General features: G+C 41.3%; 2 protein-coding genes across 4 annotated transcripts in view; both read left to right on the top strand.

Annotated features, from left to right (window-relative positions):
- The window catches only part of LOC147799624 (cytochrome P450 4F4-like), a 50,991-nt gene extending 33,327 nt beyond the window's left edge, over positions 1 to 17,664 (top strand). Inside the window, exon 9 of the mRNA XM_087135009.1 lies at positions 14,411 to 17,664. Coding sequence (XP_086991135.1) covers positions 14,411 to 14,562 — 152 coding nt within the window. The 3' untranslated portion in view covers positions 14,563 to 17,664. The remainder of the gene's footprint in view (positions 1 to 14,410) is intronic.
- LOC147799625 (cytochrome P450 4F4-like) lies at positions 1,831 to 14,078 on the top strand. 3 transcript variants are annotated; one of them, XM_087135017.1, is made up of 7 exons: positions 1,831 to 2,020; positions 2,580 to 2,722; positions 3,262 to 3,436; positions 4,464 to 4,585; positions 4,841 to 5,105; positions 6,009 to 6,205; positions 13,777 to 13,936. In XM_087135017.1, the coding sequence occupies exons 1-7, from the start codon at positions 1,847 to 1,849 to the stop codon at positions 13,919 to 13,921; spliced, it is 1,221 nt and encodes a 406-aa protein (XP_086991143.1). In that variant the 5' UTR covers positions 1,831 to 1,846; the 3' UTR covers positions 13,922 to 13,936. The 3 variants fall into 3 exon arrangements, with proteins under 3 accessions (XP_086991143.1, XP_086991142.1, XP_086991141.1); XM_087135016.1 differs by lacking the exon at positions 6,009 to 6,205 and adding an exon at positions 11,043 to 11,239 and having other exon boundaries at positions 1,885 to 2,020; positions 2,580 to 2,724; positions 3,272 to 3,436; positions 13,777 to 14,078; XM_087135015.1 differs by having other exon boundaries at positions 1,885 to 2,020; positions 2,580 to 2,724; positions 3,272 to 3,436.
- Positions 17,665 to 23,163: the final 5,499 nt, after the last annotated feature.

Below are 23,163 nucleotides of genomic sequence, written 5' to 3'. Positions count from 1 at the left end.
ATGTGCTGTGAGTATGACGTAATAGTTAGTCACACTTTTGACATGCAAGTCAGAAATTATGACTTTCCCCATTTGAAAAGAATCACTGGCTCCATAATCTTTTCTAACTTGTTAGCAGCTTCTTAGCTTTCAAGCAAACTTGAAAACTCATCTCATTGAAACAAATTGTGATGTGTCTCGTACACTTCATGAATCGTCCACCATTTTCTAGGGTGGTTTTAATGCATTATTGTGATCTCAGTTTCCGTTCAATTTTATCGTAGAGGCGCAACATTCCTGTTATTTCCAAAATCAATCCTGTGAAGCATGGTAACATCCTCTGTTGTTCACAGGCATTTAGGCTGTAATCATGGGATGTTGATACATGGCATAATTTGTTTTTCATGAGTGAAGTGAAATAGACTGTGGAAGAAAAAGTTTTTTCAACCTCCGCGTCTTCCTCCTTTCTCCTAGTTTAATCACATGAAGGGAAGTGAGAAGAATTTGGAAGCCTCTGTAAGAACTTTGTAACCTTTTGTAGCAGGACATCACAGACAGACGCAGACATCACTTGAGACGTGTACAATGATACATAAACCTTACTATGTATGACAATGAGACTGGTCCTTTGACATAATTATGACTTCACCCATTCAAAAAATCATTGGCCCCTTAATCTGTTCTAGCTTGTTAACAGCTTTTTAGCTTCTGAGCAAACTTGAAAACTTGTGTCACATTGAAGTGAGAGTGAAGCCACCACTTCCCCCCTTTCCCTCTTATCAGACTGCTTTTGCGTCATGGATTGAAAACTTGAGAGCTCCTAGCAGCATTTTTCAAAAGACATTTTGTTTATTTCTTTGAACTTGTTGATGATTAACTTTGGTAGGTTCAATCGCTTTGAAAGCATACAGGCAGTAGACAGCAAACTCAATTTATCTCTGTCTTTAATTGGCCATGAGTTATGGTCATAGGGCGTAGCCTGGGAGTTGGCAGTTGTAGTATAAATATGAGTGCAGACAGCACTTCAGACAAACCAAGTATTACTTGGTTTAAATAAAGCTGCAACCAATCTACTTAAAGTAGAATTGGTTGCAGCTTTATTCACTACGTGTAGGTAATGTATTCTTTTTCTTCATTTGTTTCATATGAAAATTCTCAGGAATAGTAAATACTCGTGAACTTTCCAAATTTTAGTTGAAATCTCATTGGATTGAACATCATTAGGATTGGTAATTATAGAAAGGATTTTAGAAGTCTTTGAGTCTCATAGTTGGAGGTTGAATGGAAATGTCTGGAGAATTTGGCATTCTAACATAATTTTTTAACTTTGCCTTCGTTGGGAAACAGTGGGGGTGTCTGAATTTTTCTGAAATTCCTGAAATGAACCTCATTTAACACCCTTTTTCCACCATTTGGAAGGGGCAATTATCTATCGCAGATCAGGAAGCTAACTTTGTGAATGCTCGGAACGTCTCTTCAAGGAGCTAGAACATTCAGCAGTTAGATGTACTGACTGTTTAGAAACAAAAGTGGCCTAACCATTGCCTGTGAACTGCTTACAGATTACGTATTTTGGCCAAGATATTTGTATTGAATTAGGTGACACTGTCACAAACACCGTGATGAAGGTACAGGACATGAATTTAATTGTTTACCCATGTTTGTAACAACTGTACATGTATGTGGACAGTACTTGGGAGTAGCATTATCAAGAATTTTTCAGTTCCACAGTGTTATAGTCAAACTGTCAGCAGTGGGCCTCTTTTTGGCAATGTTTCTCAAGCCTGAAATCTATGCCAATTTTCTATTTTTGTTTCAGGCTCACGCAGATAAGTTTTATGTTGAGACTGCCAATTTCTGTAAAACGATGGCCTTTAGTGAATCCTTGGTGAATCTCTGTGTGATGGCTGCCACACTTTGCATCACGTCCAGCATTGTGGCCTTGGTGGTCCTCTTCATCCAGAAATGGAAGCTGGAGAGACAGTTCGCAGCATTTCTGTCAGACCCCGAAAGGCACTGGTTCATGGGCAGTCTTTCTAAGGTATTATCGGCAGTGTTGGTGTGCATGCGTATTATTCATAAAGTGCACATGATGTCATCAATTATCATGGATGACTACTGATGGAATTCTGTTTTGTGTGGATGATTTTTATAATGGGTTTACCATTGTAATATTTTGGCAGGCTTTGTGTATGGTACTTATTGCTTTGCGAATATGGACACCAAATTTGAAATGTGTGATATTGTAGGTCTATCAACAGATATGCCTGAGAATACGTGGCATACTTTCTTTGTGGGAAGAAATTTTTATACAAGGAAGTTCTCTTTGCAAAAATTGGTCAGGATCACTTTTTCATGCATGCATTGAGTTTTTGTAAAAGATATGCTGAGTAACTTTGACTTTCTGAAAAGTTCTTGTTCCCAAGAAGCCACAACCAACATTTTAAATGACAGTTCATTTACTCCTTGTGACAACTTACGTTCCATCCATTATTGCTTTCCAGTAATCACAAATCAGGCATATGTAATGCCACCTCAGTGAAAGATGCAACTGGCAGTGTTGTTTATGTTTTGTAAATTGTTGTCTTTGTCATACATAGCTCACTGCTGATGAGAAGGAAGTCCAGTGGGAAAGGGAGATTGTGAAGAAATGTGTCACTGCATCTGTACTATGGGTGGGACCTATTAGGCCAATCGTTGATGTGTACCACCCTGACACAGTCAAAGCTGTCCTCAGCACAGGAGGTTGGTTGTATGATTTTCATTAGACGCGCAAGGCCTGATCAGTTGAATATGTGTCATTGCGGGACACAACAAACTGAAAAATCATGCTCGCACTTCATATGCTGAATACATTGGTTCTTGATGCAATGGCTTGAACAGATACATAGTGATACGACTAGGGGTCATTTTTGCCTTAAAAGGCTGAGTTGCACTTTGTGCGAGTGTGAAAAGCCAAGCAAGTGTGACATTAAGAACCATCTCCAGCATACAGGGAATATGCAGCACTTGTTTGTGATTGGACATCACCATTTCACGTTCATGTTTGCTTTAGTTCCAAGTATAAACCTGCCTTAAACTTATTCTTAAACAAATCACCCATCTGATTTACAGAATGGGCAGAATTGGAAGTCATCAAGTCATGACCCTTATTTCTTATGTGTGTTCATTTGGACACTTCTGTACATGTGTTCACTTTCGTAAATGAGCTCAGAGCTGAACCCTCTCATTTAAAAAAGTCAGTGTTCATTTTTGAAGCGCTTTGTTTTTTCTATTTATCTTGGAACCAAAGGCGGAAGACATATACTCTTATATGCGTCCCTGGATTGGGGACGGGCTGCTCTTATCAGCTGGGAAGAAATGGGCAAGGAACAGATGCTTACTGACACCCGGCTTCCACTTTGACATTTTGAAGCCATACCTGGACATCTTTCAACAGTCTGGCAACATACTTGTGGTGAGCTGACCACAGATATTCAACCACATTGCACCAGCACTAGGGAGTGTGTGTATAACACATTATTGCAAATTGTCTCCATACGTAGCACTGGATGACATGCACACACCATCATATTTTGGCAGTATCTCTTGTTTAATATTTTTGGGTCATATGGCATGCACACAAATTGAACTCGTAGTTACCGGTACTTGAGCTTAGATCACAATCCCATAATTACCAGTTAAGTGATAATAAGCAACTCTCTGCTCTATTTTGCAGAACTACTCGATAGAGAAATAGCCCCATTCCTTTTCTTGCCAGGCTGTGGAACACAGTAAATATTTGATAGCCCTCTTGTTCACGGATAAACAAATTGCCAATGTGAACTTTTTATCAAGCAGGTTCTTCAGCAAGGTTTCATGAACATGTTCCTTTTAAATTTTTTTTTTACATTTTCATCTCAGTAATTTTATAGTTTAGTGTCAACGCTGATTGAACGTTTGATTTTTTAATGCTGGATACATGTCTGTGAATGAGCGTATTCAGTAACCAAGTTGCTGTGCATGTCAATTACTTCTTTGTTGTAAAGAAAATCACTTGCTTTTGGGCATGTGATTAGTAAGGGGTATTGCAGCATACCTGTGTACAAAAATTGTGTATTTCCATGAAGTGAATTGTTATGTGTGGCCTTTGACAGAACTAGAAAGTTTCTTTTGCTGTCCAGTTTAGTTGGGTATGTCTTTTTCTGGTAATGTCCTTTCTGGTTCATCAGCTGGGGTTTTTCTGTCCCTTGTACAAATTTTGACTGATATTTTTAGTAATATGTTATATTTGTATGTTTTATTAACTTTAATTTTTGTAATTAAGAACGTGATTCAGCCATTGCGCTGCAAGGTTTCTTACTAAAATAAACCAACAATGATAATGAATAATTTACATTGTTTATTCAAGACAGTCAAAACATATGCAATGTATTATATACCTGGTAGAATTAATATGAATTTTGTCTCTTAACTATATTCCCCCTTTGGCACGATGAACACAGGAGAAGTGGACGGCAGCCTGTGGTGGTAAGAAGACTTCAATGGAGATGTTCAGTAACATGAGCCTGCTGACATTGGACAGCCTCCTCAGGTGTATATTCAGTGTGGAGACCAACTGCCAAACGTAAGTGGTCTTGAACAGACAAGCAGCAAAAATATTATCCCCAGAACACAATGAGACCGTTAGTATCAACTGCTGGTCCATAGGTTCTGCACATTTGAAGAGATCTCTCTGAAGTGCAATGGCACAGTCAGTGCTCAGTGCCATTGACGATGACTGAAACTGTTTTTGCCTAGGTCAGAATCCAAACCTGGACCACAAGGTGAGGTTCAGTGCCCCCTTGTCACCTGAAAATTTTTGTTGTGTTTCATGTTTCAGGGTTGAAAATCACCCTTACATCGAGGGCATCTATGACATCTCCATCCTGGCTATGCAACATATTCGCTACCTTCCTTTCCACATTGACACCATCTTCCAGTGGAGTCCCAGTGGGCAACGCTTCCGCAAAGCCTGCAATACAGTCCATAACTACTCGCGGGATATCATCCAGAAGCGAAAGAATGCACTGAAAGAAGAGGCTGCCAAGGGGCAAACAAGACACAGGAAATACATCGACTTCTTGGACATTCTGCTTTGCGCTAAAGTAAGCAAGACAGTTCTTTTGGGATGGGATACGGGATTGGTGCTGAATGGCCCCATTTTGTAAAGAAGGTGACATATGCAGAACCAAGGGGAAGGAACTTGAAGCTAAAATCTTGTGCCTCTTAAGACTGACACCTGCCATTATTACTTTCATAGCAGTTATCACAGACAGCCACTTATAGTCCATCTGCCTTGGCTTCAACCCTCAACGTGCTGTAGGAGGCCTACGCTGCAAACTCACACAGTCTTGGGTCGTCAGGTTTTGGTCATTAGTGCAGCTTTCCAAGCTAGCACAGCAGTAGCAGCCCAGACATCTTTTTCCCGTAATAAGCCCATCCTGTATTCCAAGAGTGCATGAAAGATATATAATATCTGGTAATTCATTTGGGTCCATTGATAGACACGTGAAGTCAATCCAATTGGTGCAGCCATATGCCAGCTCACTCACACAGAACGTGTTCAAGCTGGCGTAACATTAATTACTGGTATGCTGCAGTAAGTTCTTGATTGGCATTGTCTGTGTGGACTAAGAAACTTAAGTTCTTCTCCCACTCCTTTGATCTTTCTTCTCCAGTAAATTTCTGTACTGCTGTAATTATTATCTTGTAAACACCTGGCCAGTTTCTTTATCTGCCCCAATTTTAAGCACTCCCTCACAAGTGCAGAAGAAGACAGGCTGGTGGAAAGTAATATCCAACTGTGATTGTTCACTTGTATGGTGCATACACACAGACCATTCAGTTCAACAGAAATTGGCTACACATAGGAACACGCATGCAATGAGTTCCCTTGAAAGGACCTTTTTTGCCCTTTGAAGCATCCCATCTCTTGTTCTCACACGGAGCAAATTGGTTTGGCAGTTGTTTTGAACAAGTTGGCAGGACACAATATTTTCTTCCACAAGGACAGTGACGGTCAAGGACTAACTGACCAGGAAATCTATGATGAAGTGGACACATTCATGTTTGAAGGGCATGACACGACAGCATCAGGCTTGTCTTGGTTCCTGTACGACATGGCCCGGCTGCCAGAATTCCAGCAGAAGTGCCAAGAAGAAATCGATGACCTCTTAGTAGACAGAGAAGATGACCGACTGGAATGGTGAGTAAAGCTTGGCTGAGTTTGACAAGAATATGTTGATTTGAACAACACCTGAATAAATGCCAGTCATCTGAATGGAGGGTTTGTCAGTCAAGTGCCATTGACCAGGCCTTCCGCCATGGGTAGCCCACTAGGCTACTTAAGTGCAGATTTTACCAACCTGTTTAGATGTTTATTTGACTGTATTTATGTGGATCGTACAGAACATCAAGTTTTCCTTTATTTTGCTCTATTCCAATCACTAAATTTGTTATTCCCATTGCTGTTAGTAAAATCATTACCTCTTAATTTTTATCCACATCATTGATCATATGCTCTTTTCCCTTGCTTGGTATGCTGCTGTTTGGTAGAATTTGCTGTGTTTTTTTTAAGTCAGTGGATCTTTTTGCGCGACACGCACTGTAAATACTCTTTGACAATTTTGCTGAGGACACTTCTCTGTTAAGACTGCATCAGACGCTACTTCAGTAATTCAGTGTCATTATGCACAGTCCGGGATTGACTGTTAAAAAAATGTACTTCATTAACTATAGCCCTGTATGCACTGGACTGTTTTTGGTCCATCTTGCCAAGACAATGGTTAGTTTTCTCTCTTAAAGTCCAGTGTGGACATCCCATGAGGTTTACCTCTTGGTTACTTTTACTGAGCCATGTTACCAGCCAACATCTGCCTAGGAAAAGTTCCTGAGTCACCTTTCCTAAGATGGAAAGTCTGGTGCCGACAGCACAAGTCAGTAAAAGCATGGGAAAGTGTCCCAGTAGGGTGTACATGTACATCCAATCCTACAACTGCATGCTTCATACAGATGTGGTATGTGGTGAATATTTCCAGTAAATTTGTTCCTCTTTTTGTCCAAGTCATGGGAGAAATTATTGATGCAGTTGGAAGATTAACTCGTGTAATGCCGTGCACCATTTCCAGATGACGAGGATGGTGGCATTTTGTCTTATCATGGAAATAAATGGAAAAAGGTTGTGCGTAAGTCGTAAGTCATTGCACTGACAGCTAGGTTACTTCTCTCATGGTCTCGGTAAAAGGTTCCCGTGTCGAAAGTCCAAGTGCATATTTGATCCTTTTTTTTAACCGTTGGCTCAGTATAACCATCAAGAAAAAAGTCCAGTGCAAACATGTGATGGGCTCTTCGTGGGCAATGAATCATTTACCATGTGTGCACAGGGAAAAGTGCAGTAACAGCTCTTCACTCAGACAAAATTTCAGTCCTGGCTTGGAGTGCAGGAAAACTTTCTGGCACTCTTTTACACCAAGCCTAGAAAATAAAATGGCAACTTTTATGCAAACAGGATTTACTCAAACACTTCATGAAACAGTCTTGTGTCATCAGGTATTCATCACTAGTGCAGTTCATGCAAGCTAGCACAGCAGTAGCAGCCAAGACATTTTTTCTGTAATAGTCCAGCGGCCAAGCAGAAAAATGTTTCACTTTTTGGAGAAATTATGAAACTTGGCACATATGTAGGGTACCCCTATAGGATCATTTTCGATTAGGACCCAACTCTGAAATGTCCCCCCCCCCTGGTGGGTGGTGAAATGCCGCCATATTGGATTTCAAAATGGACGTCATATTGGTCCTACTTGTGCCTATAACTTCTAAACTAATGCAGATAGAAATGCCATTTCAGTCTCTAACCCCCCATTTTCAGGGTCACAAAATCCAGTAAAATAATTGTTTTGAACGTCGGTGTCGGCCATATTGAATTCCAAGATGGCCGCTGCCTTAAACCCGATTGTCTATAACTTCCAAACTAAGACAGATAGAAACTCAATTCCAATGGCTACCCCTGTCAAGGATTCCAGTTAAAGAAAAGCTGTCAGATATCTGCCATATTTAAATCCAAGATGGCCGCACCCTTTTTGTTTATAAGGCATAATGCAGTGCTCGGTTGTACTTTGAAGTTAACTCAGTTTGCATAACATTGGCCATCACAAGCGCACAGTGAAGTGCACTGGAGGTTTGCCCTATGACACTTGCAGTTTCCCTTGCAGGTCACCTTGCACTTGCAGCTCTTAACAAGCTTTGCCGGCCTCAGGAGGCATGGTCCATAAAACTTTCCATTGTCCATCACACTTCTCCCAACCCCAATCACCTGGTGAGAGAACAGCTGGATTGGTGACTAAGCATTGACACCAGATGTGACCTGCTTGGAATGCAGCTCTCTTTGTGTATTCTAATAGAGCTGCTGCCTTCATATGATGCAAGATATGTGGGAAAGGGGGACCCCCCTCTATTGTGTCTTCTTTTGTGTTGATGGAATCTTTGGAATTCCTGTCAGATTTCTGAGGGGGGTGCAGTAGGCACAATAGCCTTAGGATATACATCTTGTGCATCACCTTGGGGGGGTCCCCCTCTCCCTGGTATCGTGCCTGGTATTGCTGCCGTTGGAGAAATGTTCTCGATCTCCGCCCTGGACTTCTTGGAGAAGAGATAGCGCATTGCCGCATCTACACCTTGAAGTTCACTGGTGCGGTCATACATTAGGACAACGAATTGCTCCAGAATTTCGATGACTGTCTTCGGTACGTCAGCCGGCTGCCAACACAGTGCCTGGAAGGCGTCTGTAGCCTCAGGATGTTCCTGCCATGCCTGCCAAGCAGATTTCTTCCCACGGTTTGAGAAGAACGACACCGTGTCCCAGCCTGTAAATGCATGGAAAAATGCCAGTGCCTGTGACTTCTCTGCCCCAATGTTACTGACTATCTGGAGTACTGCAATGTGCTTGTAGTTCTCACCAGTTCTGAAAGCGACCCAAAGCTCCTCCAGGCTAATCTCCTTGAATTTACTAACTGCTATGACCACCACATCAGTGTCCACAGTGCAAATCATCACTTTCGTGTATCCTTGCTGAGCCATGCCATTAACATGGACGAAGATCCTCGAGTCTGCTTCCTCATGGGAGCAAGGAACTAGCGCTGAATTTATGGTACCTTTGGATGAGCATACAACTTGATTATTCACCGTGCTGTAGATTGTCTTGTCACCTGCAGTTTCATACTCCACACATTTCTGTGCAAGAAACTGAAACAACTGCTTGTTTTCACTGATCCGAAGAAATCCTGGCCGGTTGCCTGTAATTCTTGTGGAGAATGAAACCTGACGCCTGGTGCCACAGCCCTTCTCTCTCGTTGCGTTTTTCAAGCTGTCGGACAGATACACATCCCTACAATATCATTTCGACAATATCAATCTGACACTATGCAGTTCCTTCGCAACGTATGGTAGGAAGACCTCCCGGGCATACTCCTAGAAGGTACCACAGGTTCCAGGAACCAGAAAGTGAACTACATCAGGTCCATCGAGAACTTAACCATCAACCTCCAAGGACGTACCATGACTGGTTGTCACATTTTCTTCGATACAGTCCAAATGGTACTGCTTGCCACCCTGGCGCATCTGACCAAATGAGGAGATTGGTTCTCATGCTTAAAGAATTCATCAGCATCACCTTCTCTAGTTTGACTGGCAATGTACAACCTTGAAAACAGAGCCCTGTCATTCTTCAGCTCTGTAAGTCTCCCTGCTGCCTTGGTCTTCTTCACACTAGGCTTGCTAAACACGGCCAGATTGTTACGGGAAAACGTGTCTCCAATTGACTTCTAATTGGACTTCCGCTCTTCCATGAATTGGTAATATTTTGCCTTCTCCAGTGAATGAAGGCTCCTCATAGCAAGTACAACTTTCTCTGGTATGATGGCTTTGGAATTGAGATTTAGCAAGTCCATACTCTCCTCCATAAATGGGTTGCCCATCTCTTCAATTGTGGTCACCAGTGACTATACATCTTGCACGAATTTCTCTTGGGTTGTGATCTGTTCGTGTGCCTGGTCCAATGAAATGGCAGAGAACAGTCTGCTTGCCTCATCCTTCATACAAGATACGGGAACTTCATAAATATATGAGTTCATCTTAATAAGTTGTTTAATTTGTCAAAAAATAAACAAAATATGTAATGTTGTATTTTATATAAGGCTTGCCGCCATCTTGCAAATCAATCTGGCCGACACCAGATGTTCCAAATAGCGATATTAATGGATTCCTTGACCCTGAAAATGGGGGTTAGCCTCTTGAAATCCAATATGGCCGACACCGGATGTTCGAAATAATGATTTTACTGGATTCCCTGACTCTGAAAATGGGGGTTAGACACTGAAATCGTATATATCCCATGATTTTAGTCTTGGCCGCAGGACTACAGTATAAGGAGCCCATCCTGTATTCCAAGAGTGCATGAAAGAAATATGATATCCAGCAATTCATTTGGGTCCACTGATACACACGTAAAGTCATTCCTATCAGTACAGCTATACTGGTATGTCAGCTCAACCGCACAGCATGTTCAAGCTAGAGTAACATTAATTACCTGAATACTGCAGTAGGTTCTTGATTAACAATGGTTATATGGACTAAGTTCTTTTCCCACTCCTTTGATTTTTCTACTCCATTAAATATCTTTATTGCTGTAATTATTATCATGTAAACACCTGGTCAGTTTTTCTATTTTCCCCAATTTTAAGCACTCCCTCACAAGCGCAGAAGAAGACAGGCTGGTGGAAAGTAATATCTAATTGTGATTGTTCACTTGTATGGGGCATACGCATAGACCATTCACTCCGACAGGAATTGGCTACACATGCTCAGTGTGGCCCCCACCACATACTCAGAAACCTGTGCGTGCACTGATCCAGTGAGTTCTCTCGGAAGGACCCTTTTTGCCCTTTGAAGCACGCCCACTCTTGTTCCCACACGGAGCGAATTGGTTTGCCAGTTGTTTTTATTAGAAACAAAAGAAGTTGGCACTACACAATATTTTCCTCTCCAAGGACAGTGATGGTCAAGGACTAACTGACCAGGAGATCTATGACGAAGTGGACACATTCATGTTTGAAGGGCACGACACGACAGCATCAGGCCTGTCCTGGTTCCTGTATGACATGGCCCGGCTGCCAGAATTCCAGCAGAAGTGCCAAGAGGAAATTGATGACCTCCTAGCTGACAAAGAAGATGACCGAGTGGAATGGTGAGTAAAGCTTGGCTGGTGCTATTTTGACAATGTTGTTTTGTGCAATACCTGAATTGCCATGGGTAGCCCACTAGGCTACTTAAGTGCAGATTTTACCAACCTGTTTAGATTTTTTTATGTGGAGCCTACAGAACATCACCTTTTCCTTTTGGCTGTATTCCAATCACTAAATTTGTTGTTCCACTACTGTCAGTAAACTTGCTACTTCTTACTTTTCATCCATACCATTGATCATATGCTCTTCTCCCTTGCTTGGTATACTGCTATTTGGTAGACTTGAATTGCTCTATTCTTTTACTTACTTAATAGCCATGTTATCAGCCAACTTCTGCCTGAGAAAAGTTCCCAAGTCACCTTTCCCAAGAGGGAAAGTCTGATGCCCATAGTGCAGGTCAATAAAAGCATGGGAAAGTGGCCCAGTAGAGTGTACCGGTGTACACATGTACATCTAATCCTACAACTGCATGCTTCACTATACACTATGAATCTCAACACCGTGAAAATATAGTTTACACTTAATTCACCGTTAAACTTTCTTACATGGCAGAATAAGCCCTTTTTCACGGTACAAAATGAGCCTGCTTTTTTGGGGGGGGACTAGCTCATTGTAGTTTCACAGTGTTTTTACATGAGCTTTAAGGAGGCGAGGCATGCTATTGTTATTCATAACATTTTGGCCATCCAGCTTCCCACCTGTGGAGGTGCTAAAACCCACAGATTAATGGTCTAATTGACGGCGGGATTAGTGTGACTGACGGCCTCATCGGCCCATGCAACAAGCATGCACCGATATACATGTACTTCAATAAAGAATGTCGATCTTTCTCAGAGTATACGGTACCCAAAGTAACGACCACCCTTCGTGCATCACTGTTTTATATATCATGAGTGAGGTGGATCTGCTCACGGTAATTAAAAATAAAATGTTTTGTTCTGTACAATTTAGCACATGGATCAGCACTGCCACTGCAGCAAATCTCTTGCCTTCAAACTTTAGACCTCAATTGCTTACATCCATGCGATCGACCGATCCTCTTTTTACCGTGGTAAACTGTATGATCCCAATTGCATGCCCATTCACTGTTTACTTTTTGATGTGGTTATAGTGCTCCCGTTTACAACACTTTTGGGGATATAACACTCTCGTTTTTTGCCCCCGAGAACCATATAAAGCATTTAAAATGATTCTGGTTACAGCACCCTTTACCTTAGAAAATCAGATTCTGTAAAAATCAATGCATACAAACTGCATCGCAAGGCCACCACGCTGTGACTGGCCGGCCAGCGGGGCTACTTTTTTGATGCGTAAATTCATTGCAAATTATAAATTCACTCCAAATTCACTGCATTGAGATTCATAGTGATACAGGGATATTATGCATGTGCGTTGCATGCTTCACTAGGTGTGGCATGTGTTGAATATTTCTAGTAAATTTGTTCCTCTTTTGGTTCCAGTTGTGGCACGGTCATTCACAAGTCATAAGTAATGGCACTGACAGCTCGGTCATTTCTCCCGCATTCTTGGTAAAAGGTTCCTGTGTCAAAAGTCCAAGTGCAGAAAGTAGTCACATTTGACCTTTATTGTTTGGCCATCGGCTCAGTATAACCCTCAAGAAAATAAGTCCAGTACAAACATGGCTTATGCTGTTGTACTTTGCACATGTGATGGGCTTTTCATGGGCAGTGAATGCTTTACCACGTGTGCACAGGGAAAAGCGCCTAACAACTCTTCACTCAGACAAAATTTCAGTCCTGGCTTGGAGTGCAGGAAAACTTTCTGGCATTCTTTTACACCAAGCCTAAAAAGTAAAATGGAGACTTTTATGCAAACAGGATTTACTCAAACATTTCATGAAACAAATCATGAATGTTTCCCCTATGCAGCAGAAAGAATGTGAATTAGTGATAAGCTGAATGTTCTACTCAATCTCACCTCATGAAATTATTTTATTCCATTGTGCAATTGCTATGAGATTGTTTTGATTTCTGAAATATGACTAGGAGACAAAGTTAACAACTGAAGGCTGCCATAGTGGAACAGCTCAGAGCTGTATTCTCTATCCAGTTGACTCTTTCAACTTCTCCAGTCATCTCTGATGTCTAAACTGAGCATGGGCATATTCACACAGTCCTCACAGTTACAATAAATAATGATCACTGTGCTCATGTGCGGTTAATCTGTATGCATGTACAACAGCAGTTATTATTTCAATGATATACAAGGGGGATCTTCAAGACAACATCTTTTTGTAGATGGTTACAGTTAAGGCTTTGCCTCAGAACTGGAAACCTGAGCAGTTGACTGTTAGTATTAGGAACTAGGTCGGAATTACAGGATTGGTGCCTAAACTACAATTTACAGTGAAACAAGGAATTTTTTTCCATTCTATTACATTTTCAGTGCCCCATGTCAACATCATTGAAACAAAATTGCATAATGCCGGCCAATTATATAGAATTTTTGTAATTGCAGGGAAAAGAAGAAATGATTAATTTTTCGGAAAATCAGAAGTGCTTGACCTTTTGTTTTCTAGGGATGATCTCAGTAATATGCCCTACCTGACCAAGTGTCTGAAGGAGAGCCTGCGTGTACATTCTCCTGTCCCCAATATCATGCGAACATTGACCCGACCTTTGACCTTTCCTGATGGCAGGACGTTGCAGAAAGGTGAGTGTTAGGAGGTGCTAGCTGAATTACCCCCAGTTTGTCCCATTCCTGCAGGCTTGCCCATGTTGTGCTTGGAAATGTCTGCGATGTTGTCCTCATCTTGCCGTCAAATTAAATCGACAGATGCATAAAAATGAAGCACTGCATTTACTCTTTCATGTGCAATGGACAAACAAAATATGCAAATATATGAATATGTTCATATTGCAGCTATGTGCCTATGTAGAGAATGTGACAGCTGGGTAGTAAATTTACCTTGCTGGAAATTTGAGTAGCCTGGGAGAATAATAGAACACTTTTCGACTAGGAATAAATACTTTGTGTTGTGGGATTGGTAGAAATATCTCGTATTTGAACTCTCTTGTAATTTGCTTGCCTTGTCAAATTCCAATTTGTATTCTTGTTGTCAATTAATGGTCAATACTATTTTAAGAATAGATTTGAATGATTTTTAATAATGGGTCAGTCTAGATTTGTTTCTTCTGATCATGACCATTCAGGAACTTCTGTAAGTGTCGTAATTGGTGGGCTACACAACAACCCACATGTGTGGGACGACCCTGAGACCTTTGACCCAGACAGGTTTTCACCAGAGCGGGCCAAGAACATTCCTCACTTTGCATATGTGCCCTTCTTGGCCGGACCAAGGTGAGAGAGGACTGCCCACCATGCCCAATTACATTGGCTCATACACTCTCATCTGACTTGTTCACACTGGAGGACATGTATTAAAACCAGTCATGATTTCCTGTACCAGTTACAGGGAGGTAGTTCGGTTTCGGACATCATGTGTTTATACACAGAGCCGGGGTGCCCAGTTTCGGACAAAAGAGCTGGTTTGTGTAACAAAAGACTTTACTCAGATCAAAGGACCTGCTGCTGGGAATTGCCATCAATTTTCGACTTCCATTTTTCAAAGGTAATCCGGTACTGTTTGAAACAGTATACCACTGTTTTGGGCATAGCGCACCCTTGGACAAAAGTGCTCCAGGGCCCCATCGATGAGCAACACAGCGCTGCTGCTCACTAATCCAGCTGTGTATGAAAAAATGCTACTGGCATTCACCGGAACAAAGGAAATTATGCAAAACCTCACAATTCTGGGCTCTCTTTTACAGTGCTGCAGACCTGGGCTGAATACTAGGGCGTCAATGAAAGTTGCCTGTCAGATTAGAGTAGCCACCAGACAGTCATTCGCATGGGTGTAAATGTCCAATAAATGAAGAAGAATTTTGAAAACAGAAAATCTTGAAAAGGTCCCATCATCTCATCCCACTCAAGAAAAATCCACCGGGCAGGTAGTTGATAACCATTTCAAGCTGGATTTTTCATGATTGCATGGATTGTTCCTCATCATTTTACAACAGGTAATCCTACCCCCAAATGTTTCTGAATCTTTGGGGGGAGACCCTGTTCAGACATGTGAGTCCACACATTATGTCCTCTTTGCATTCATTATGAGGACTTCCTTCTTTTTGGAGGTTCGCTCTACATGGCCAGGCATTGTACATGTAGCAGGGGCATGTTTTGGCAATCCCTAACCAAAAACAGGACGTCACACAATACATGTACATGTTAAGACCAAGAAAAAAAGGTTCTGCTTCTGATTACATGCCTCTCAAAAATGGGGTTGGTAGGTTGCAAAAAATTTTTCGGTCATTTTTTTGTGCTGAGTGAATAGCATAAATGGGGACAAATACTGCCACAAATTGCAACCTAAAGTGATAAAAACTTGCCTTAACCTATGTATTTTCACTTCCTATAGACAGCAAAATGCAAAACGAACTCATGAAAATAACTGAATTTTCTTTTCAAAAGTTGCAAATGTTAGTAGAAAACATGTAAATGCCAACCCTTTAACCACTTCCTACCGGGCGTCCCGTTTTCGAGTACATAGGCTTTATACACGAAGCCGGGGAGCCTGAAACCGGACAAAAGAGTTGGGCCTTGTAACAAAAGACCGTGCTTGGCACAAAAGACCGGGCTGCTGGGTATTACTGACATTTTTTCACTCTCAGTAGTAGAGATAATCCAGCCTTGTTTTGAAACCGTATACTGTACCACGGTTTAGGGAATTTACAGGGAGCGGATTATCACCGGGGACAAAAGCTCTCCACCAATGCAGCGATGAGCCACACAGCACCGCTGCACGCTAATCGGGTCCCCATTGAATAGAGGTCAGCAGTTCACTGTTTCCGGTTTGGGGAACAAAAGAATCTTGCATAACACCGCACAATCTGGGCTCTTTTTACAAGGCTGCAGGCCTGGCTGAAAAATTCGGGTGTCAATGAAGGCCACCTGTCAACTTAGAGTATAGCCCAAAGAGTCCTTCCTTTGTGTTTAAACGTCCGTTGAATAAAATGATGAAGTTTTGAAGAATTTTGAAAACTGAAAATCTTGAAAAAAACCCATATGTGTGCACTGCATTTTTCAAACCACCCGGCAGCTTGTTGTTCTCAGAGTGTTTTGTGAAGACAAAACAGACAGCAGTATTTTTTTTTTTTATTTTTAACATTTGATTTTCGAACTTGCCGATAAAAATTTGGGGTTGCTCTGAAAACTTAGGATCAGTCGGCAAACAGAAAGAACAATTACTTTTTTGGCTTAAAGGTAGCCCACACAAAAAAAGAAACAGAAACAGTTGCTCCATCTGACAGAGGCAAGCACAAGGAAGCAGACGAACTGTTGATGAATATGATTTTCATTCAATATTCAGCATGTTTCTCACCAGTGCTGCTCTCTTTTCGCATACATGTACATTAAAGAAGAAAGTATCTCGTTGATTTTCTGCATGTAACAACAAATTTTGAAATGTATAATTCAGTCATTTGAGGGGCCACAAAAATTGTCTGTTTATTTCCCGCCATGATGAACCAGCACTGAAACAACTCCACACGTTGGTTCTCATTCGGTCGGAATAATGATGTCACAGAGGCACAAAAAGGTCAGAAGTCACTCCAGCACATTTAAATATTTGTGTGTTTATTTTATGCATACCTGCCAGGATTTGTGTGCTGGGATTCATAATTCTACTTGTTTGAAGTACTCAATCAACACAGCCTTAGTACATGGACATAATTCATACTTAATCACCAACCTAATAATTATTGATATTTATATGTTGATTCAAAATGTTATTCTCAGGAACATTAAATGCTCAAATTAAATGAAATTTTGATAGATTCCATCAATCAGCCCTATTCCAGCTAAGATGATCTATAGGTTGTCCTCTTTTCTCAATCCTTCTCGGCATCATCATCCAACAAAGGCATAGTTTGCCCGTGGTCTCCTACTAAAATTATATACAGCAGGTGCCTCTCCCACTTACCATTACCAGATACGGATGTTGTCAACCCAAGTCATTTTCGGTCAGCTATCAGGGCGTTGACACCCCCCAGGCATTCCTTTCAGTACAGCTGTCGCTACACCACCTTGCCAGACCGCAAGGCCCTAGCTAGCCAGTCTGACTTTTGTTGAAGTATAATACGACTACTGAAGCACCATCAGTCTCCGATCATCTCCAAGAGTCTTTTGTTGGTCACATGATCAAACCACTTGATGTTGAGCTGATGCCGCCAGATGGTGCAGCCGAAGCTGTCCAGGTGGTTGATATTAGGTGCTTTCAACGACAGTGTGGTAGCTCCATACATCAACCTGGACTCAATCAGTGCCCCAGCGAGCTGTATCTTTTTACTTATAGACTGACGCGGTGGGAATGCAGGTATTTACATTTTCAAAGTATTGATTTGCCCATACTTTGGCGTGCATTCCAGGGGTGTCGATCCCGCATACATACGTACGTTGTAATGATAGGCCTACATGTGATAATGTACAACTGAGGGAGTGATCAATTTATTGAATATTGAAGATGTTGTAAATTCATTTGAAAGTACAATTGCAAGCAACAAAATGTTGTTTAGTAAACCGGTAAAATCCTTGAATTTGACAGAAGATTGCATGTAGTTTGGACTTGATTATGATTGGGGTTTGAATTTCTTTTAGGCTCACTTATTAACTTCTAATCTCTTTAAATTTATCAATATTTATTTCAGTTTCACCGATTCCTCATGGAGTTGTGTTATTAAACTAAGGGATTGGCATCTTGCGTCACCGCATTCCATTCTTTGGTGTTTGCGCGTGCATGTCGGTGACATAGGCGTTTAGCTGACAGACCTCGAGTAGCCACAGAAAGATTCATTTCCACCATTTGACAGTTTTTTGTGGGAATTGTCCACAGTAAGAAACACACTGGTCAACCCGGTCACAGCCATTCACTGCCGGAAATTGTTACTGTTTACAACTTGTGGCATGTCAACTTCGCCACTCTTTCTTCTTACCGTGACATTTCTGTCAGTTGCTTTCGTTGACACCAGGATACAAGGTTTGCGAGCTTTTTTGTCTCTCTCAGAATGTATAGGATGAAATATCTTGAGCAGCATATTTTGAGAAAGCGTGTACCCTGACTTAAAATATTACAAGAAAACGAAGTTTCAGACAGGAATACATGTTTTGTTATTAGAGAAAGTGTTACATAATCCAACTTAATTTCTGCTTTGATTTTGTGCCAGCCATAACACGCACTGAACCAGCTCTGAGCTTAAGTTGCACATTCCTGGGTAAATGGTCCATGATTTGATGTGTTAGGACTGGCGGAAGTTCTGCAGGTCCACAGGTGGCGTTCAGGTATATCAGCAGACTCTGCAAGGCTTCATCACCAAAATATCGCATCAACCTCTGGAATGTAGCAGGACCATTACATAATCCAAAGGGCATGTGGGTGTACTCCCAGAGTCCAAAGAGGATTGTGAACGCTGTCTCGGGGATGTCACCCTCTTCCATGGCCACCTGGTAGAAACCCAAAGTGAGATCCATGACACGGAAGTATTTTGCATTACCGAGGACCTGCAAAGACTCGTTGATGCATGGCAATGGGAAGGCACTCTTTACGGTCGCACTGTTAAGTCTATGGTAGTCTACACGTAAGCGTATCGACTGGTCTTTTTTCCCGCACCACTACAATAGGAGACGCTTAAGGGCTTGCACTCTCTCAAATTACTCCTTTCTCCAGCAGATCTTTGATGTGTGCTCCGACTTCTTGTTATTGTGATGGTGGAAGGGACCAGTATCTCTGTCTAATCGGAGAAGTGTCACCTGTATCAATGCGATGCTTGTCTTGGTGTAGTCTAGGTCACCATCCTTCAGGGAGAATACTGTACTATACTTCTTGAGCAGTTGTCCAAACTTGGATGCTTCATCAGGTTTTAACTGATCCCCTGGCTCTACCATGTGCAGCAATGGTAGCATTGACTCCTTGTTAAATGTAGACACAGAAGCACAAGGCACTGAGTTGTGCCCCTCATCCTCACCTTCTGGGGTTAAGGGGTCTCCGTTGTATAGTACACCAAGTACCGACTCAATTTGGAAAGAGTTTCATGCATGCGCATTCCTTTTCCAGATGTGTATAAACCTTGCAGTTAGGCCTACACAGTCTTCACTTGAGACGTGTACAATGATATACAAACCTTACTTTGTATGACAATGAGACTGGTCTTTTGACATGCAAGTCATAATTCTAGCTTTGCCCATTTAAAAAAAAAAAAATCATTGGCCCATTAATCCCTCCAAGCTTGGTAGTAGCTTCTTAGTAAACTTTGAAACTTGTATCACATAAGAACAAGCTGTTTAGGACATGTTTTCGCTTCCTGATTGCTGATAAAACAATTGCAGGGGAAAGTTAGTAATGTCCATCCATTTAAGTTATGGAACTCTTTCCCTCCATGTGCTTTTTGTGATCGTAGGAAACAAGAAATTCTGAAATTGCTTAGGAAATCTGTCTTGTGAATATAAACACACAGTAGTAATGTCACATTGAAGATCTGTTTGCTGTAAAATATTTGGAATTCCTTAAACACTCATTGCCCATGTTCAGTAGCTAATATGCTGGCATAGAAGCCAATACATACATGTATTTGTACCAGTTTGGGGTTTAACATCAAATATGTCCACTGCGTTATTTTAAGCAGGGGGGGGGTTGACATTGGACTGGAGCACTTCCTCACAGGGGAAATGAAGACAGGCATTCAACCCGAGTTACACAAAACCCTTCAAATTAACACCCTCCCCTTTTTAATTTTGCAGGAGAATTTTTTTCAAGACACGCTGGAAAATTAGTGCAGTCCACTACAGAATTCTTTCCTTAACGTGGTCCTGCTGTCAAAGCTTGAGAACAAATGTCAACAAGTGTCGAACAAATGTCAGTGACTGCCCTTGGCTATAGTGGTAACAGTCGCATTCGAAACCTTGCATCACCAGTATTTGTGTGCACATTGTGGCATTTAACCGATAGTCCAAATTTATGTGTTCCCAAAGGTCATCAGGCCTGCCGGTGTCTGTTTTGACAAACTGCACTGTTACACTTTCACCTAGTTCATGGTATGAACTGTACCCCTGACAGCTACTCGTTTAAAGAAGCACACCACTCTGCTTGCTCCCTTTGAAGATTGTACAACATGGTTATAATAATGGAAATGGAGCAAAAAGTATGGCTTTTTATGTGATTATTGAACAGGTGATTTTCAAGGCGTTGAGAGTGGTTGGAGTGCTAGTTGTTGTAATACCAATCACAACAAATTAAACATGTTCATACAAAGAACAGTGTGCTCATTGTGTTGACAAATGGGCAGGTGTTCAGTGGTATGCATGTACATGATTGGGGGAGGAGCACAATAGGGAATTTTTCTGAAAGAAACCCAATCATGCCCCCCCTCGAAAGAAGGGTGGTATAGTTCCATTTCTGAGTTGGCAGTTTTAATTGGTTTTAAAAGAGATTGGCAACATGTCCCATTTTCCCCCCTCCCCCAGGTCCTACACTGAGCAAGCCTCATTAGATGTAAACAAACAACATGCAGTTCTTCATTACTCCTTCATAACTGTGTGGCAATATTAACAAGGATTCCTGTAGCTCAAACCTTAAATGTGTAGCCATTTCAGGGTGGTCTGCCACTTAAATGCGAATCATTTCCCAGGTGGTGGTAATTGTGGTATCAGGAACTTTGGAATTGTAAGGACCTACTGCTTACTGAGCCAAGTGAAATCTGTAATGAGTTTATCGTACGATACATTTTTGAAAACTCTTGTGACTTTTTATCATCATCCTTTTTTTTATGCCACAGTGCCAGGGGTGTGTGCAAGGGGCTCCCTATGCCATGTCCAGAATACACAAGGCAAATTTCCTGGCAGCTTATGTGTTTATTACACACTTGTCTTGGGGATACTACATGTACACCATGCACTTTCCAAAAGGAAAAAGGTTTTATTGCCAGTCTTGAGAGGTCACTAGTCTTCATGCCTCATTGAAGCTTCCGCTGTTGTTGAAATGTCAGACTTCGGCATATATCCCTTTAAAAAGAGTATTCTTCAGAGCCACTTTTGTAGCGTTCATTCAAGTTTCCACAACTTACCTATATTGTGATGAAAAAAGTTAAAAAAAAAAAAGTGCCTCCGGGCCACATTCTTGGAGTGTTCCATGCCATGTCCATGATTACCATGTAACAAGGAATAACTTCAGTTGGGATGTGCACTTGTAATTTCAATTAAGTAACAACTCTATCCAATGAAAATTGAAACAGTTGAACTTGCTTGTGCACGCAATCACTGAGTTCAAATCCTAAATTTTCATACAGCTTTTTAGGTTCTTTACTTCTTTGGAATTATTTTCTAGTTCTAAACTTGATGAAACTGGACAAAGACTATATGTAGTTTCATATTTCAGAAGTTTTAGATATTTGATTAATTATGCATTCAGTTTTTCCCAAAAGACTTCTGCTCCAAAAAAGAAAAAGAAGTAGAAAAACAAAGCTTTTAAGCCCACAATAAAATGAAGTCTCTGTGCATTGGAGAGTGTAAACAGGTGTGTTTTTAAGTTAAAGTTTAAATCGTTCCAAGGAGAGACAGATTTGTATGTGCTGTTGGAGATATTTCCATAGTTCCAGGTGCAGCAAATTGCCGTTGACCATGTGATTTGGTAAGAACAGAATGTGGAGTGAGAAGATCTTTAAATTTGTTGCTGGAGTGAAGAGTCCTTGGCAGATGATATTTGCTGATCAACTCTTTAAGAAAAACTGAGGCGTTTCGTGTATGCATTTGTAGATCAAGACCAAAATGTTAAAAGTTATCCGGAATTAAACTGGTAACCAATGAAGCTGTCGTAAAACTGGAGAGATGGATTCATGTAAGTGTGTTCTATTGATCATCCCAGCAGCTGAGTTTTTGTATTATTTGATGTTTATTGAGTTGAAGATCCAGTGATCCGTGATGAAGAAGGCTATTGCAGTTGTCCATGCGACTTTTCACGAACGCATGGATCAATCTTTCTGTTGTAGGTTGATCCAAAAATTGTCTATTTGTCCTACTTTGTGTAAACTGATAGAACGAGGGGCGCAGCATATGTTATCGATGTTGTCTCCCCTAGATATTGATCCAAGCTAACCCTAAGGTTCCAAACTTTTTGAACTAGCTGAACAGATGAATTATCAAGACGATGAGTGGAAGGTTCATTTTGTTTCTGAATGGGATGATACCGGTATGTGAAGCATTTTAATCTTTTCCTCATTCAGTTTCAATCCATTTGCCTATGACCATACCTTGATGTCATTCAAGCAGGCTTTTATAGGTTTGCGATGACATTGCGGTGATCACGTTCCAGAATTGTATATAATTTGGTGTCATCTGCATTTGTGGCATGATGTCCTCCAGTGGTGAAGAATATAAGTTGAATAAAGTGGGTCCTCTTGCCAATCCGAGAGGGACGCCTCGTTTAAGGGAAAAACTGGTTAATATTTGGTCTCCGGTGATAACTGATTGACTATAAAACTAATGCCTTGTCTCAGAGGCCAAACCTTTCCTCAAGTCGCTCAAGTAGAATGTCATGTCCAAGTGTCAAAGGCTGCTGAGAAATCCAATAGGAAGCAGGAAGACCACTTCTTGACCACCGTCCAGTGCAAGCAAGACAGTTTCACAACTATGATGTCTGCAATAAGCTGACTGCATCCATGGCATCATGGTATTCAAGTCATTTGCCATAGGTAGTCATGTGTCCGACAACTGCATAAATACCAAGTGCCAAAAAGAAATGTCGACACTTTCGGCAGCAGTGCATGATAACAGCCACTACCTGAACTTTCCGTCCTCAAAATATGTCTGCACATTTGAGAAATTCCATATCAGTGTGTTGCCAAAGGTCATAATTGGGCCT

The sequence above is a fragment of the Acanthaster planci genome, linkage group LG03 (assembly GCF_054643075.1).
Source record: "Acanthaster planci isolate LZ-2023a linkage group LG03, COTS_SCS, whole genome shotgun sequence".
Classification (NCBI taxonomy): domain Eukaryota; kingdom Metazoa; phylum Echinodermata; class Asteroidea; order Valvatida; family Acanthasteridae; genus Acanthaster; species Acanthaster planci.
This window is presented reverse-complemented; position numbering and strand designations above follow the sequence as displayed.

Coding starts and splice junctions, on each gene's coding strand:
- LOC147799625 (XM_087135017.1), top strand. CDS start 1,847: ATGGCCTTTAGTGAATCCTTGGTGAATCTCTGTGTGATGGCTGCCACA. Junction 2,021..2,579: donor TCATGGGCAGTCTTTCTAAG/GTATTATCGGCA, acceptor TGTCATACATAG/CTCACTGCTGATGAGAAGGA. Junction 4,586..4,840: donor GTGGAGACCAACTGCCAAAC/GTAAGTGGTCTT, acceptor TTCATGTTTCAG/GGTTGAAAATCACCCTTACA.